At 43.1% G+C, this 16,915-nt stretch overlaps 1 protein-coding gene across 2 annotated transcripts in view; it reads right to left on the reverse strand.

Annotated features, from left to right (window-relative positions):
• Positions 1-16,915, reverse strand: part of SORCS2 (sortilin related VPS10 domain containing receptor 2) — a 1,538,136-nt gene that overhangs the window by 307,537 nt on the left and 1,213,684 nt on the right. For both annotated transcript variants that reach the window (XM_030191157.1, XM_030191158.1), the window contains one exon: positions 7,080-7,153. In XM_030191157.1, coding sequence (XP_030047017.1) covers positions 7,080-7,153 — 74 coding nt within the window. The remainder of the gene's footprint in view (positions 1-7,079; positions 7,154-16,915) is intronic.

The following is a 16,915-nucleotide window of genomic DNA, read 5'->3' on the forward strand; positions in this document are numbered from 1 at the left end:
GAGCCTGATGTGAACACAGCCTGCACAGTCCAGCACAACTCATACACTTACCGACTTTTATTTAGGCAGCGCTAGGTCCTCCCGCATTAACCAGTTAGAAGGTGATAATTATAATCGCTAGCTGGATAATGCAGGAATATCCACTTTCTGCCCACGACAGGCTACCTCTTAAAAATATTTTTTTTAAATCATGAACGCGAGGTTTACAGCACAAAAACAGCAAAATACCACAAAATGTTTTATTAATATGCACTAACTACTCATTAATGGGCAGATGATCGAAAGCCCTGCGCTCTTCCAAACAGCGCTCTAAAAACAACACTGGGCTTTACTGCCCTTATGATTAGAAATAATAGCGTGCAAATTTAAGCATGCTGTTCTCTCTGATCATAGGGTAGAAGTGTGGGAAGATTATGCTCAGGCACAATCCTCCCGCACTTGTTTGACAGGTCTGGGCTGTCAAAAGCCCAGACCTGTCAAACACAGGGGCTAGAGGTTCATGGGACCATCAGAGCACAACTACCCCCACCCTGAGCCAAGCGAAATGAGGGGCTGGAGGTCCAGCGGACCTCCGGTCCCCCCTGAGACAAGTTTGGGGAGCTGGAGATCCGGTAGGTCTCCAACTACCCTAACCCCCCCTCCACTCAGATGTCCCTGGTGGCACAGTGGGCCGTGGGTCATTTCCCCCCCCCCCACCTGGTGTTCTAGAGGCCCTTCCCCACCCGCTACCTTCATTGGAGGAGGGAGGTGGCCTCCCTCCTCTTCCATTGGCGCCGCCTCGAAAATGGCAGTGCCCAGCCCTGCGCAGTGCATCCTGGGATGTGCTGGGTGGGGCTTCACACCATATGAGATGGTGTGAAGCCCAGCGTATCCCAGGATGCACTGGACAGGGCTTACCATTCCTCCCCAATGGTCTGCAAACCCTAACACCATATCCGAGCTGGCGTAGGGTTTGCCGCAGCCAGTGAGCCAATCTTTGGCCACTGATCATTGGAGAGGAATAGGTTTAGCATGCATTTGCATGCTACTTGTGCTAAAAGCCTTGTTTTGCATGCATTTGAATGCTAGTTGCATTCAGAGCCCAAGAGCACATTCTTTCACACGCTCGGGGGCTATGATCATGGGGCGGTAAGAAGCGTAGGCGCTAGTATGGTGCTAACAATCTCTAGCGCCTGCGTTTGCTTGTGATCATCAGCCCTTCAGTGCTTAGGGCCCTTTGGTAAAAGAGCCCCTCTAGAAGCAAATCACTATTTGGGAAGCACAGAACCTCGTTAAGAACTGAAAATGAAAATGCTATAAAAATCATCTGCTATATTGGATGCAAATGTGCCCACCTCCTGGACACTAATCGAGCCCCAAGAGCAATCTTACCATTAGGCTGAAATCCTAATGTAGACTTGCCACAAAGTGCTGCTTCAGCAGTGGCTGTTCAAGACCCTGTTGTTGTGCAGATGAAGTCACAAGACTGTTGAAGCAGTACCAGGTGGCAAGATACATGCAGGAGGCGCACCAGCAGCTTAATGGAAAAACTGTCCAAGAGTATCCTTTGCTTCTTAGACTGAGCTCCAAACACTGCTCTGTGACTGGCTCTGCTGAAAAAGAAGCAGGGAGCCTGATGCACAGAAACTTGCAAGAACAGCATTTACAATATTAATCCCTCAGACCATATCTATGTTATTTGGATGCTCTAATGAGTGTCTATTAAGGTGATTCCTTTTTCTTGTGCTGATACCGTGAATTTATATGAATGTTCTCTCATGCTGCCTATTATGGTATCATTTGTATTCTAATGGGATTTATCATATTTCTGCTATGCAGTGAGGCAGCTTTCTAAAATATAAGCACATATCATGCAAATGCAAGGGGCATGCACAAAGGGAGTTGGATGGGCGGGGCATGGGTGTGTCAAATATTAGTACACGTAGGTTATAGAAAACTTGCATTTATGCACTAATGTTCTTTTAGAGCGAAAAGCAGGAGAAAACCTCTACGAATATTCAAAAGCAACAAAAAAAAAGTAGAGAAGACAACAGAAGTATCAGCTCTGGGAGTATATATAAGAAGATCCCACACAGGTGACTGTCCAGAAAGAAAAACTTTATTGGCACCAAAATGGATCTTGCATGTACTGTGTTTCGGCAGGATAACCTCAGGGGTCATTTCTTGGTATAGGTGCCTCGTTTGTTCATTATGGTTTTTCTAAGCCTTGCCATTTTCTACACTATTTTGTCAGTAACATGTGTTCACATTCATATGTGTCTTTTTGTTCCAGGATTATATGCTTGTACCATATCCTATACCTCCAACTGTTTCTATGACCCCTGAGGCAGGCGGGTTATCTTTGGGAATTTTGCCCCCCCCCCCCCCCCCCGCCCCCCTCTCAGCAGCCCTGAAGTTAGGCATCTAATTGTTGTTTAACTTTTGCTTAAGTATATAGGACTACCTCCTTTGTGGTAAGGACTATGCAAATCAGCATTTTAGCAGCTAGTGCAGGACCCTTTACCTCTTCCTAAATGGAAATCGCTAAGTGCTTCAGCATTAACTCCAAGCAAAATACCACCCGGTAGCTGCAAATTTAAAAGCGACATCTGTAAAAGAAAACACTGGGAATGCTCGCAACAGTTGCTGCATTAAGGGTTTCTTTTACTAAGCTGCGGTAGTAATTCCCGGTGCAGCAAATGCGACGAAGCCCATTCAGTTCCTATGGGCTTTGTTGCATTTGCTGCATGGGAATCACTACCACAGCTTAGTAAAAGGAGTCCTAAATTTGCAGCTACCACATGGTAAAGTCCCATCTTAAGGTGTGGTAAGTAGTTTAGTAAAAGGGCCCCTTAGTAAATTAAGGGGGTTGTTTACTTAAGCTTAGCTCGAGTTATCTGCAGCAGGGCCCATAGGAATAAAATGGGCCCTGCTGCAGATTACGTCCCCTAAACAGACATCAGCATACATAAGAACATAAGAATAGTCATACTATGTCAAACCAATGGTCCATCTAGCCCAGTATCCTGCTTCCAACAGAAGCCAATCCAGGTCACAACTACCTGGCAGAAACCCAAATTGTAGCAGCATTCTATGCTACCAATCCAAGGGCAAGCAGTAGCATCCTCAAGTCTGTCTCAATAGCAGACTATAGACTTTTCTTCCAGAAACTTGTTCAAACCTTTCTAAAATCCAGATACACTAACCGTTGCCACCACATCCTTTGACAAGTCCCAGAGCTTAACTATTCATTGTGTGAAAAAATATTTCCTCCTATTTGTTTTAAAAGTATTTCTATGTAATTTCATTGAATACCTTTGTATTTTTTGATAGAGTGAAAAATTGATTCACTTTTACCCATTCAACACCACTTAGGATTTTGTAGACCTCAATCATATCCCCACCTCAGCCATCTCTTTTCCAAGCTGAAGAGCCCTAACCTCTTTAGTCTTTCCTCATATGAGAGGAGTTCCATCCCCTTTATTATTTTGATCGCTTTTCATTGAACCTTTTCTAATTCCGCAATATCGTTTTTGAGATACGGCAACCAGAACTGAACATAATACTCAAGGTGAGGTTGTACCATGAAGCGATACAAAGGCATTAAAATGTTCTTAATCTTATTTACCATCCCTTTCCTAATAATTCCTAGCATCCTGTTTTCGTTTTTTGCCACCACCACTCTCTGGGCAAAAGTTTTCAGCACATTGTCTGCAATGACACCTAGATCTTTTTCTTGGGTGCTTACTCCTAAGATGGACCCTAGCATCAGGTAACTATGATTTGAATTATTCTTCCCAATATACACGACTTTGCATTTGTCCACATTAAATTTCAGCTGCCATTTGAATGCCCAGTCTTCCAGTATCCTACGGTCTTCTTGCAATTTTTCACATTCTGCATGTGTTTTGACAGCTTTGAATAGTTTTGTGTCATCTGCAAATTTAATCACCTCACTTGTCATTCCGATTTCTAGATCATTCATAAATATGTTAAATAGCACCGGTCCCAGTTCAGATCCCTGTGGAACTCCACTATTCACTCTCCTCCACAGAGAAAAAATGATCATTTAACCCTACCCTCTGTTTTCCCTCCAATAACCAATTCCTAATCCAGAAAGAACACTGCCTCCTATCCCATGACTTTTTAATTTTCTCAGGAGTCTCTCATGAGGAACTTTGTTAAAAGCTTTCTGAAAATCTAGATACACTACATTAACTGGCTTACCTTTATCCACATGTTTATTCATGTCTTCAAAGAAATGAAACAAACTGGTGAGGCAAGAACTCCCTTGGCTGAACCCATGCTGACTCTGTCCCATTAAACCATGTTTGTCTATGTGTTCCATAATGTTTTTTCTTTATAATAGTTTCCACTATTTTGCCTAGCACAGAAGTCAGGCTTATCAGTCTGCACTTTCCTGGATCGCCCCTGGAACCCTTTTTAAAAACTGGTGTTACATTGGCCACCCTCGAATATTCAGGTACTAAGGATGATTTTCACGACAGGTAACAGCAGATCAGAAATTTCATGTTTGAGTTCTTCCAGTATCCTAGTGTGTATACCATCTGGTCTAGGTGATTTACTACTTATCATTTCTATAGCGCTAATAGATTTATGCAGTGCTGTACACTTGAACATGAAGAGACAGTATCTGCTTGACAGCTTACAATCTAATCAGATCAGACAAACAGGACAAGTAAAGGATAAGGGAAATACTTAAGGTGGGAATGATAAAACAGACATGGGTACTGAACAAGTGAATAGGGGTTAGGAGGCAAAAGCAGCCTCAAAAAGGTGGGCTTTTAGCCTAAATTTGAAGATGGCCAGTGATGGAACTTGATGTACTGACTCTTTAACTTGTTGATTCGGCTCAAAACATCTTCCAGGTTCACTGGGATTTCTTTCAGTTCCTCTGCATCGTCACTCTTGAAAAACATTTCTGGTACAAGTAGATCTCTTATATCTTCTTCCGTAAAGACTAAAGCAAAGACTTAATTCAATCTCTCCGCTATGGTCTTGTCCTCCCCTGAGTGCTTCTTTTGTTCCTTCATATTCTAAGAGTCCCGTGGATTCCCTCACAGGCTTTCTGCTGATAAGTTTTTATCTGTGTGGCAAGTTTCTCTTCATATTCTCTTTTAGCCTTCTTTATTAATGCTTTGCATCTAGCTTGATAGTGCTTATGTTGCTTCTTATTTTCTTCATTCGGGTCCCTTTTCTATTCTTTGAAGGATGTTCTTTTGGCTCTAATAGCCTCTTTTGCTGGCTGTCATTTGCTCTTCTTTGCACCTTTGTAAATATGTGGAATACATCTGGTCTGGCTTCCATGGTGGAATTTTTAAACAATATCCATCCCTGATTTGAAATTCTAGCCTCTGTGGCCGATCCTTATAGCTTCATTTTAACCATTTTCCTCATTTTTTCATTGTCGCCCTTTCAATATATTAAATATTAAATGCTGCTCCAGTAGATTTCCTTAGTAACTTCACTCCAGATGTCAGCTCAAATTTAATCATGTTATAATCACTGTTTCCCAACGGACCCAACACTGTTACCTCTCATACTATGACTTGTATTCCACTAAGGACTAGATCTAAAATAGCTACTCTTGTTGGTTCCTGGAGCAGTTGCTCCAAGAAGCATTTTACCTCCCTAGCACTCCCTGATTTAACATTTATCCAGTCAATATTGGGGTAACTGAAATCACTCAAATCAAAAACGGAATAGGTAGAAAATATTATCAGACAGTATATCCCTTTCTACCAAATCTACAACCTGTTTGCAAGCAACTCTGGCTGCCGCCATGTTTTGAACCAGTGATAAATGGAGACGGCGAGACATCAAGAGCTTGGATTTTTTGTATAAATGAATATTCCCCTGAAGCAACTTGAATATAGCGAAACAGGGCAACCCTGTCGGGACTTTATTTATATGTGGAGTACGTTGAATGCGAGGCTGGATTTACTAAGCAAGAGAATTTTTCAGTCAAGGTAAGTACTCTTTCCAAGTCTTTTGAATTTAAATTTTGTTATTGGAGTCTCCTTTACAAATGTTTGCTTGGAACATGGTTAAGCCAGTGGCAAGTTAGTGCCACTTGAGTGCAGTTGTGGAGTTTTTTTTGAAGACACATGATTGATACAGTTCCCTCGTTATACAAAAGGCTTGTCCTTTGACAAAGAGGTGGTGCTGTTATACCTGATGTCTTTTTTTCTCCACATTGATTGCATTGCCCAGAGGCAGCCAGAGTTGCTTGCAAACAGGTTGTAGATTTGGTAGAAAGGGATATACTGTCTGGTAACTGAAATCACTCATTATTATACTGTTGCCCAATTTGCCAGCTTTCCTAATTTGTGTAAACATTTCTTCATCTGTCTGTTCATTCTGTCCTGGTGGATGGCAGTACAGCCCTACAAGAATTCTCCTTCCCTTCACACAAGAAAGTTCTATCCATAAGGATTCCATGCTGCTATCTGTTTCATATAGAACGTTTATTTTATTTTACTTAATTTCATTTTTAACATATAGGAAAGGGGATAGGGCTTAATTTACCGCCTTGGGTTACAATTAAAGTGGTTTACATATTATATACAGGTACTTATTTTGTACTTGGGGCAATGGAGGGTTAATTGACGTGCCCAGAGTCACAGGGAGCTGTAGTGGGAATCAAACCTGGCTCCCCTGGTTATCAGGCCACTGCACTAACCATTAGGCAGTGGCCTGAAAACCAGAAGAACCCCCTTCCAATTTGATCCACTCTATCTTTGTGATATAATTTGTACCCTGTTAACACAGTGTCCCATTGATTGTCCTCCTTCCAGCAGGTCTCTGAGATACCTATTATATCTACCGCTTCATTTAATGCTATATTGTTATATACTCCAATGCTCTTATTTTTTTAGGTTTCTAGCATTTGTATACCGACAATTCAAATTGTGTTTTTTCTTTGCATCTACAAGCTGCTTAAAAGTTGATGGGGATAATTTGCATCCTTTACTCTCTTGTCCCTTTAAAAACTCCTGGCTTTGATCTACAATCCAATGCCTTTCCTATTCTGTTCTCATTTTGACATATAAGAACAAATATTAATTAGCACATCTTACCAGAATATATGATCTTTTGTCACATGCTCTTGGAGAAGAATCCATTTCTTTCCTAGGTCTGTTGACACATATAACTAAAAAAAGTAAAATAATGATATATTATTAATCTATTTTTAAATACTTAAGAACTAAAATACAGTTACAAGAAAAGACCCACAAAATACTATTGAATGCTGTAACCTAGGGCCTCCCACTGGTCAGATGCAGCAGTAACAGGAAGTCCATATTTTCCACAGGATATTCTTTTAGATAAAATTTCTGGAACACGATTCCTCCACGAAAACACTTCAAAAAGTTTATATTCATCAGGGGTTCAAGAATGATACAAACTTCGTAGCTGTTGCTTTTATACAGAGGTTTTACTGTTTTTCCATCAATAGATCGGCAAACGAAGGGCTTCTTTTATAAAGCTGCGCTAGTGATACCTGCACGGTAAATGAGAGGAAGTCCATTCAGTTCCTATGGGCCTTCCTCTCATTTGCTGCATGGGAATCACTAGTGCAACTTTGTAAAAGGAGTTCTAAGTCCTTTGTCTCATACTGCTCTCCCAGCTTCACAAGCACCTCAGACAGGCAGGGTATTTGCAAGCTGGGTCCCCGGCTTCAGGCTGTGCTTACAGCTTTATATGTAACTCACACAAGCAGTATCTGTGCAAGCTGAGACCCTAGAATAATAATGTCCTTACAAGGTTCACTCACCTCCAAAATGTAGGAAATATGCAAGCTGAGGCCGACTCCTATTCCCCTCAGCTGCTCAATTCCCACTTAATTAGGCTTGTAGCTCAGTACCCTGAAACTTCCCTCAGCTAAGCCCACTAGCTTCCTTAGTGCCCTGGCTCACAATGCAAAACCTCTCCCTGCCATTCAAATGACTATGGGGGAATCCCCTCTATACGGGTGGGCTGGGCTTTTCAGTTCCCTTCACAGGGAAACCCTCCTTTCCTGCAGCCAGGCTGTAACATTATATTGGGATGTACGCCAGAGAGGAACGTCAACCATTCTGGGGAACTGAGGGATCTCCAGGTTACACTGATTGAAGAGCTGATGTTGCATACTTTAGACCCTTCACCCCCTGGCTTACTTCTCTTTCTCCATGTTTCTCGCCCTTAGCCTTCTATTTAAGTCCTCCCCTTCCCATAGGTAAAGTTCCTACTTTTATTTGCTTCTTGTACGAGTGAGTACTATGATCTTTCCCTTTCCCAAAGGTACCATTCCTGCCATTTGCCTACTTCTCCTGAGGGTAAGAAAAATGAGTCTGTTTCCTTCAAAGGCTTGCCTTAACCTACAGTCTCAATTCCCTCTAAAGTGCCCGGTCTCCCAGGGAGTCTTCTGGCAGTTTTACCCCTCCCCCTATTCCTGAGAGCTGACTGCTTAGGCTGATCACAATGTATAGTTCTTTTATGCATATTTCATTAGACTCAAATGGAAAGAAATCATACAGACAGAACATATCTTCTCCAATCTAGTACTTAGGGTAGATGAGCTTGTGAATTATTATAAAGCAACAGCAGCTCCATGCTCTCTCTACTGTGTCTTTTATCCAATCTCTCAACTGTGCCCCTACCACTGCTCCCTGTAACCCGCCACAAGCAAAAACAGTGTTGCAATGTATATGAACATAATTTTGTACGTCCAGCAACTTAAACATTAAGGGGAGAGGGAGTAATTAATAAGATGTAGTAAGAATCTGTCTTTTACTGCACCTTAATTTGCCACAAGAGTCAATATTGCAAGATAGTTACTTCCACTGTATATGAATAATGCTGTTTGTGATCAACCTTGCAAGCAGCACTATTCAAACTGCCTTAAAGCATCAGGCTGCTAAACCGCAATCCGATGTTCCTGGACTGCTTCTTAAAGGGGCCAGCAAAAATTGTTGATGCCTCCATTCTTGATGCTCCTCCCTAAATCACAACCCCACTTCTCAACCCCCCCCCCCCAAATGTCTCACCAATCACAACCTCCCTCCTAATACTCTCCAATTAAATTTTCCCTTCCTAAAGATAACCCCAATCAATTTTCCCCAAAACCCCAGGTCTACCACGCAAAATCCCTGTTTAGTGAGGTCAGGCCAAGAACGACCCCCAGTCACTCCTGCCTCTTGCAGGTACTAAGTTCAAAATGTCACCGGTGACCCCTAGTGGTAAACTCACAGTACTAAGCTGTAATAATATGAGACTACCACTAGGTGTCACTGGCACCAACTTGAACCCGGAACTAGCAAGGGGCAAGGGCAACTGGAGATTGCTGTTCTCCAATCCCACTATATTTTCTGCCCCCACATCTGTGTGTGCCTGTTTACCTTCAGTTTGTATTGACAACCTATAGCAAATGTAAGATACTTTCTGCTTTGTCTTATAACCTTTACACTCACAGGTTAAATGTTGCCTGTGACCCTCCATCTCTCCAGTCTTCTTGATGTCTGCTTTGCTCATACTTCAATCAGGTGTAAGCTTTGACCCTATTGCTCAATCCCAGTACTCCAAATTTATTGAGTAATTTTCTGCATTCTTCCCCCTTAACAGAAAATCTCCATCTTGGTTCCAGCATGGCAAGGCAAGGTCATAAGCCTCTCCTCTCTTCCCTTTAACCCTTGTAAATTCTTCTCCTTTTTTACAAGTTTGACATTTGTCAACTGCAACATTCATCTTCATTCATTTCCCATGAAGGTCTCCTGTCAGTGGCTGTTAAACTGAGATGATTAATTCAGATAGACTGTACCTTGCTCTGGTTTCAATGAACTTCATGCAGTAAGTCTCTTGTCTTGACATTTACTTATTTGGATTAAACTGTTGCCCCAGATATTCAGCCGATTAAATAATCTCCTGATATTCAGTGCCGGGCCATGTCCGGGCACCGACACTGAATATGGGGGGATAATTTTGGGCAGGATGGGCACTGGAACTTATGCGGGCCCAGCCGATATTCAGACAGGGCCTGCATAAGAGTTATGTGGCCCTGGCTGAATATCAGGTCAGGGCCTGCAAAGCTTTTAAAAAAAAGAGCCCCTGACAATGCCCTCTCTTTCCCTCCCCCAGCAAAACATAAAAGCCCCCCCCCCCAACCTTGTAGCTCTGGTGGTCCAGCGGTTGTCATTGGGGGCAGGAGCAAAGTCCCCTCACTCCTGCCCTTTGCTGTAGCTATCAAAAATGGCTGCCATGACCTCTCTGTATCAGTGGCATAGCCAATAGGTAGGGCTTCAGTCCCCCCCCCCCCCCCCACACACACTGGGGTTCAGGTCTTCCCAAAATTGAGGCACTGTCTGCTGCTTTGGCTGAAGGGGAACCTCTAGTCCCATCAGCAGAAGCGTTCCTCTATTCAAAACATGTAAGTTGGCTATGCATTCACTGGGCTGTCACTGCACTCCCCCACCCACAAGCATGCATGGGAGAGGTCCACTGTTATGATTCTGCCGGTTTGGCAGGGAAAGAGGGGGGACGTCTCTTCTGATTGGCTGCCAGGGTTTGTGCTGACGTCAGTGGGGAGTACTTAAGCCTGCATGTTGCTTCTTGCTCTGCTTTGGCGTTCCACTTGTTGGTGACTAGAAAAGCCGTACAGTTCTCTCTCAGAACGTACTCTGTGTTCTGGCTTTGATCTGTGTTTGTGTTTAGAGATTTCTTTTCCTTCCCTCTGTTTGGGTTAGCTGCTTACTGAGTGTGTGTGGCTCTGCAATTAGGTCCAGCTGTTTGCTTGTCAGTGGGGGCTGGGCTGTGTTCAGCCTCTTGCTGCTGGGCTGCTTGAGCCTGTTTGTTCTCTCTGGTTGTTTGTTTACTCAAGGAATGCTCCAGGTGGTTCAAATTTTATTCTGAACCACATCATACTTCAAGAAATGTATGTGTAATGGGAATAGGGCTCTGGAGATATTCTGTTCTAGAATTTTCACCTGGTTTGTCATAATTCAAAGGGAGCAGTTATTTTGATGGCAAGATTGGAATGGATGAATGATATGTGATTTTAATGAAGCACAAGCACGAGCACAATATACCCCAAGGGAAGTGAAATAATTATGTGAATATGTGTGTATATCGCAATGTGGGTTGGTTTGTGTAAGATATGTGGGGGAAGAGAGATCAGGGTGTCATGTATTAACATATTCCTCCTTTAGGTTTAAACAAACGTTGAACTGTATGTTTTATTATCCATGTATCAGAAGGTAATATGGAATGTACCATAATTTATGGGCGGAGGTTTGAGCTCAAGTCTAACAATATTTAATGTGAGTAGTTCATGACTTATAGATATACGCATACATCGGTGAGTAAGATCTACTTGGGCGCAGCTGTATGTACATACACAAATATTAGGAGGTGGAACATCACATGTGCAATGATGGTTCCATTGTGACACCACCACATATTCCTCTTGGGGATATAATGGGTGTAAACGGTATGGTCTGAGCACATTTAAAACAATTTAAAACACTTTAGCATTTTTTTAAAGTGCATATATATATATATATATATATATATAAAAAGATAAATTATTCTGAACCCAAGTTTACTATAGTGAGTTTAAGGTTTAACTTGGTTGGTTGGATTTGATCTTCCTGATTTTTTGTAATTTGTCATAATTCAAGCCAAACTAGACTTTGTTCCAATTGCAATTTCTGTAAAGACTCAGGGGCCCTCTTTTATTAAGGCACGCAGACACCTATGCACATCCAATGTGCATCAATTTGGAATTACCACCCAGCTACCACATGCCTCGGGCGGTAGTTCCATTTTTTACATGCATCCGATACATGCGGCAGAAAATATTTTTTATTTTCTACTGCGTGGCACTAACCCGGTGGTAATCGGCAGTTTTTGTACGCTGATGAATACCGCCCGGTTAACGCGTGAGACCCTACCGCTCTCAATGGGTGGCAGTAAGGTCTCAGGCCCGAAATAGACGCACGCCAATTTAAATTTTGCCGCATGTCCATTTTCAGCCAAAAAAAAGGCCATTTTTGCAAGCGTGTTGAAAAGTGGACCTGCGTGCGTCCAATACATGCTCCTATAACAGTGCAGGCCATTTTTTGATGCACCTTTGTAAAAGGACTCCTCAATGTATTAACTATGAGTTTGGGCCCATCATTTTAATACCTATATTAGATATATAAGTTTGTACGTTATAAGAAAGGAGTTCCCTGTTTTTCTATAAAAGGAAATGTTAAGAATCGCCAATAAAGAGCAACTCTTTAAAAAGCTTTAAGTTAGGTGGATGTACTGGGGAAAAAAAAACTAGTCCCAAATGCAAAGACTCTGTTAGTAATATTCAGATATGCAGATAAAGTTATGCCAGATAGCAGCTGAATTTTGTCACCATCCATAGAGTCAGCAGTTGTCATCACACTCCACATTTATTCAGTGCTGCTCACAATTCGGATAGCGGTACTGAAAGTAATGATTTAAACACTGGTCTGCAGCTGGCGTTTAAACAACATGCTGACCGTAGTATTTGAATATTGGCCTGTATATGTTTAGTGGACCAGCTCATCTGCAAGAACTGATCCAGTGTCAAGAGTTAAGTCTGATTCATTGGTGGGCTCATTTTCGAAAGAGAAGGATGCCCATCTTTCAACACGAATCAGTAGATGGACGTCCTTCTCCCAGGGACGTCCAAATCGGTATAATCGAAACCCGATTTAGAACGTCTCCAACTGCACTCCGTCACAAGGATGGCCAAAGTTCAAGAGGCGTGTCAGAGGCATAGCAAAGGCGGGACTTGGGTGTGCCTAACACTTGGAAGTCCTTGACCCATAATCGAAAAAAACAAGGACATCCCTGATGAGCACTTGAACGTTTTCACCCGGACCCATTTTTCTTATGACTAAGGCACAAAAAGGTGCCCGAAATGACCAGATGACCACTGGAGAAAATCGAGGATGACCTCCCATTACTCCCCCATGGTCACTAACCCCCTCCCACCCTCAAAAAACATCTTAAAAACATTTTGTGCCAGCCTCTATGCCAGCCTCAGATGTCATACTCAGGTCCATGACAGTGTATGCAGGTCCTTGGAGTAGTTTCGTAGTAGGTGTAGAGCACTTCAGACAGGTGGACCCAGGCCCACCCCCCCTACCTGTTACATTTGTGGAGGAAACAGCGAGGCCTCTAAAACCCACCACAAACCCACTGTACCCACATCTAGGTGCCCCCTTCACCCGTAAGGGCTATGGTAGTGGTGTACAGTTGTGGGTATTGGGATTTGGGGGGGGGGGTTCGGGGGCTCAGCACACAAGGTAAGGGAGCTGTGCACCTGGGAGCAATTTATGAAGTCCACTGCAGTGCCCCCTAGGGTGCCCGGTTGGTGTTCTGGCATGTCAGGGGGACCAGTGCACTACAAATGCTGGCTCCTCCCACAATCAAATGGCTTGCATTAGGACATTTTTGACATGGACGTCTTTTGTTTCGAAAATCGCCAAAAGTCAGAATCATCCATGTCTAGGGACGACCAAATCTAGGGACATCCAAATTTAAGGATTTGGACGTCTCTGACGGTATTTTCGAAACGAAAGATGGACATCCATCTTGTTTTGAAAATATGGACTTCCCCACCCCTGAATTTCGCTGTTTTGCAAGGACGTCCAAATCGCAACTTGGATGTCCCTTTTGAAAATGCCCCTTCACGTGTCCTGACAGTTTATAATGACTGGAAGCTTTGTTTATCAAGGGCTTATTAGATATATAACTTATTCTTTCCGTGTTTTGAGTTTCCCCTTTTCAGCTCTCAGCTCTTCACTCAGTTTGGGGTTTTTTTCTTTGGTTTTTTTTTTTTTTTGGTTGGAGGTATTATAATTGGTTTATTACAGTTTGTTGTTTGGGACTATTTTTTCCCTCTCATAATCCCCTTTCCTTTGATAAGGTTGGTGTATTTGCTTTTCCTTGATTTCTTACATTGGGCTTCTTTTACAAAGCTGCCCTAGCGATTCCAACGCGGCAAATGACAGGAAGCCCATTCAATTCCTATGGGCTTCCTCTCATTTCCCGTGAGGGGATCGATAGCACGGCTTTGTAAAAGAAGCCCGTTGTATTTTAAAATCCAATAAATTTAAAATAATTTTTAAAAATTATCTCCACAGGTCTATGTTGGGATCACCAGGTACACGTGGAAACATATAAGTATTTAGATATTCAGGTGCAAAACTCCTAAAGGTTAAAAAAAAACAGCTCAAAATTTTAAAATGTAAAGCAGCTAACAAAGGGGCCCTTTTACTAAGTCGTAGCAAAATCTGGGCATAGTGTACCCACGGGACTTTCGTGTGTGCTAAACCCATTTTTACTGTGGCAGTATAACAGGAATTTTTCTATCTTTTTATTTGCAGGTCATGTGCTAATGTTTTCATTAGCACACAGCTACCACAGATAATTAATGTGGGAGCACTTACCATGTCTTGCAAGGTTCCGCGTTAGGAGTTACGGATCAAGAAAGGGATCTGGGTGTCGTCGTCGATGATATGCTGAAACCTTCTGCTCAGTGTGCTGCTGCGGCTAGGAAAGCGAATAGAATGTTGGGTGTTATTAGGAAGGGTATGGAGTCCAGGTGTGCGGATGTTATAATGCCGTTGTATCGCTCCATGGTGCGACCGCACCTGGAGTATTGTGTTCAGTACTGGTCTCCGTATCTCAAAAAAGATATAGTAGAATTGGAAAAGGTACAGCGAAGGGCGACGAAAATGATAGTGGGGATGGGACGACTTTCCTATGAAGAGAGGCTGAGAAGGCTAGGGCTTTTCAGCTTGGAGAAGAGACAGCTGAGGGGAGATATGATAGAAGTGTATAAAATAATGAGTGGAATGGATCGGGTGGATGTGAAGCGACTGTTCACGCTATCCAAAAATACTAGGACTAGAGGGCATGAGTTGAAGCTACAGTGTGGTAAATTTAAAACGAATCGGAGAAAATTTTTCTTCACCCAACGTGTAATTAGACTCTGGAATTCGTTGCCGGAGAACGTGGTACGGGCAGTTAGCTTGACGGAGTTTAAAAAGGGGTTAGATAGATTCCTAAAGGACAAGTCCATAGACCGCTATTAAATGGACTTGGAAAAATTCCGCATTTTTAGGTATAACTTGTCTGGAATGTTTTTACGTTTGGGGAGCGTGCCAGGTGCCCTTGACCTGGATTGGCCACTGTCGGTGACAGGATGCTGGGCTAGATGGACCTTTGGTCTTTCCCAGTATGGCACTACTTATTTACTTATGTACTTATGTCCTATTTAGGAGGAGCTCAGGACTCCTGCATTAACCTCATGTTAACCAGTCAATGAGCACTAATGTGAATGCACTAGCTGGTTAGTACTTCCATGTCCATTCTCCGCCCCCACCCAAATAATTTAAAAAAAGAATAGCACCCCATTAGTACTTGCAAAAAGGGAAATTACCAAAAAATGCTTTAGTGCATCCTGAGCCCACTTTGGACTAGATTCTATATATGGTGCCGGAAAAATTGGCGCTGAAAATATTTCCACCTAGGCATATTCAGTAAACTGTGCGTAGATTTAGGAGTGCTTTCTAGAATACGCCTGGCAGCTATGCCTGTTCCTAACTCTAGGCATATCCATTTACGCCAAGTAAAGCTTGGTGTAAATACCAGAGCAGGCTTATTCTAAAACCATACGCATAGATTTTTGGAATGCCCATAGTCCGCTCATGCCCATACCCTCTTTATGGCAGCACACATTAGAATTTACACAAATCGCTTTACAGAATATGTCTAACAAGTTGTGCACGTACATTCTAATTGAAGCCACTTGGAGGGGCATAATCGAAAGGGACGCCCAAGTTTTGCTGAGGACGTCCTCGCAAAACATCCCGGTGGAGGTGCGGGGAAACCCGTATTATCGAAACAAGATGGACGTCCATCTTTTGTTTCGATAATACGGTCGGGGACGCCCAAATCCTGAAATTTAGGTCGTTCTTAGAGATGGTCGTCCCTAGACTTGGTCGTTTCTGATTTTCAGCGATAATGGAAACCAAGGACGCCCATCTCAGAAACGACCAAATGCTAGCCCTTTGGTCATGAGAGGAGCCAGCATTTGTAGTGCACTGGTCCCTCTAACATGCCAGGACACCAACCGGGCACCCTATGGGGGCACTGCAGTGCACTTCAGAAATTGCTTCCAGGTACATAGCTCCCTTACCCACTACCCACAACTGTATACCACTACTATAGCTTTTACATGTGAAGGGGGACACCTAAATGTGGGTACAGTGGGTTTGTGGTGGGTTTTGGAGGGCTCACATTTACCAACACAAGTGTAACAGGTAGGGGGGGGATGGGCCTGGGTCCGCCTGCCTGAAGTGCACTGCACCCACTAAAACTGCTCCAGGGACCTGCATACTGCTGTGATGGACCTGAGTATGACATTTGAGGCTGGCATAGAGGCTGGCAAAAAATATCTTTTAAGATGTTTTTTTAGGGTGGGAGGGGGTTAGTGACCACTGGGGGAGCAAGGGGAGGTCATCCCCTATTCTCTTCGGTGGTCATCTGGTCAGTTCACGCACCATTTTGTGCCTTGGTCGTAAAACAAAAACAGAGTGCTCGTCAGGGACGCCCTTTTTTTTCCATTAATGGTCGAGGATGTCCATGTGTTAGGAACGCCCAAGTCCCACCTTCGCTACGCCTCCGACACGCCCCGTGAACTTTGATCATCCCCACGAAGGAAAGCCCAAAATCGGCTTTCGATTATACCAATTTGGGCGACCCTGTGAGAAGGACGCCCATCTTTCGATCTGTGTCGAAAGATGGGCGTCCTTCTCTTTCAAAAATGAGCCTGTTGGTATCAATAATTGCTTGTTAAGTGGCAATTATCGGCACTGATTGGCTTGTAGTTAAATTGCGTGCACAAATCTAG

Source organism: Microcaecilia unicolor, chromosome 2 (genome assembly GCF_901765095.1).
Source record: "Microcaecilia unicolor chromosome 2, aMicUni1.1, whole genome shotgun sequence".
Lineage (NCBI taxonomy): Eukaryota > Metazoa > Chordata > Amphibia > Gymnophiona > Siphonopidae > Microcaecilia > Microcaecilia unicolor.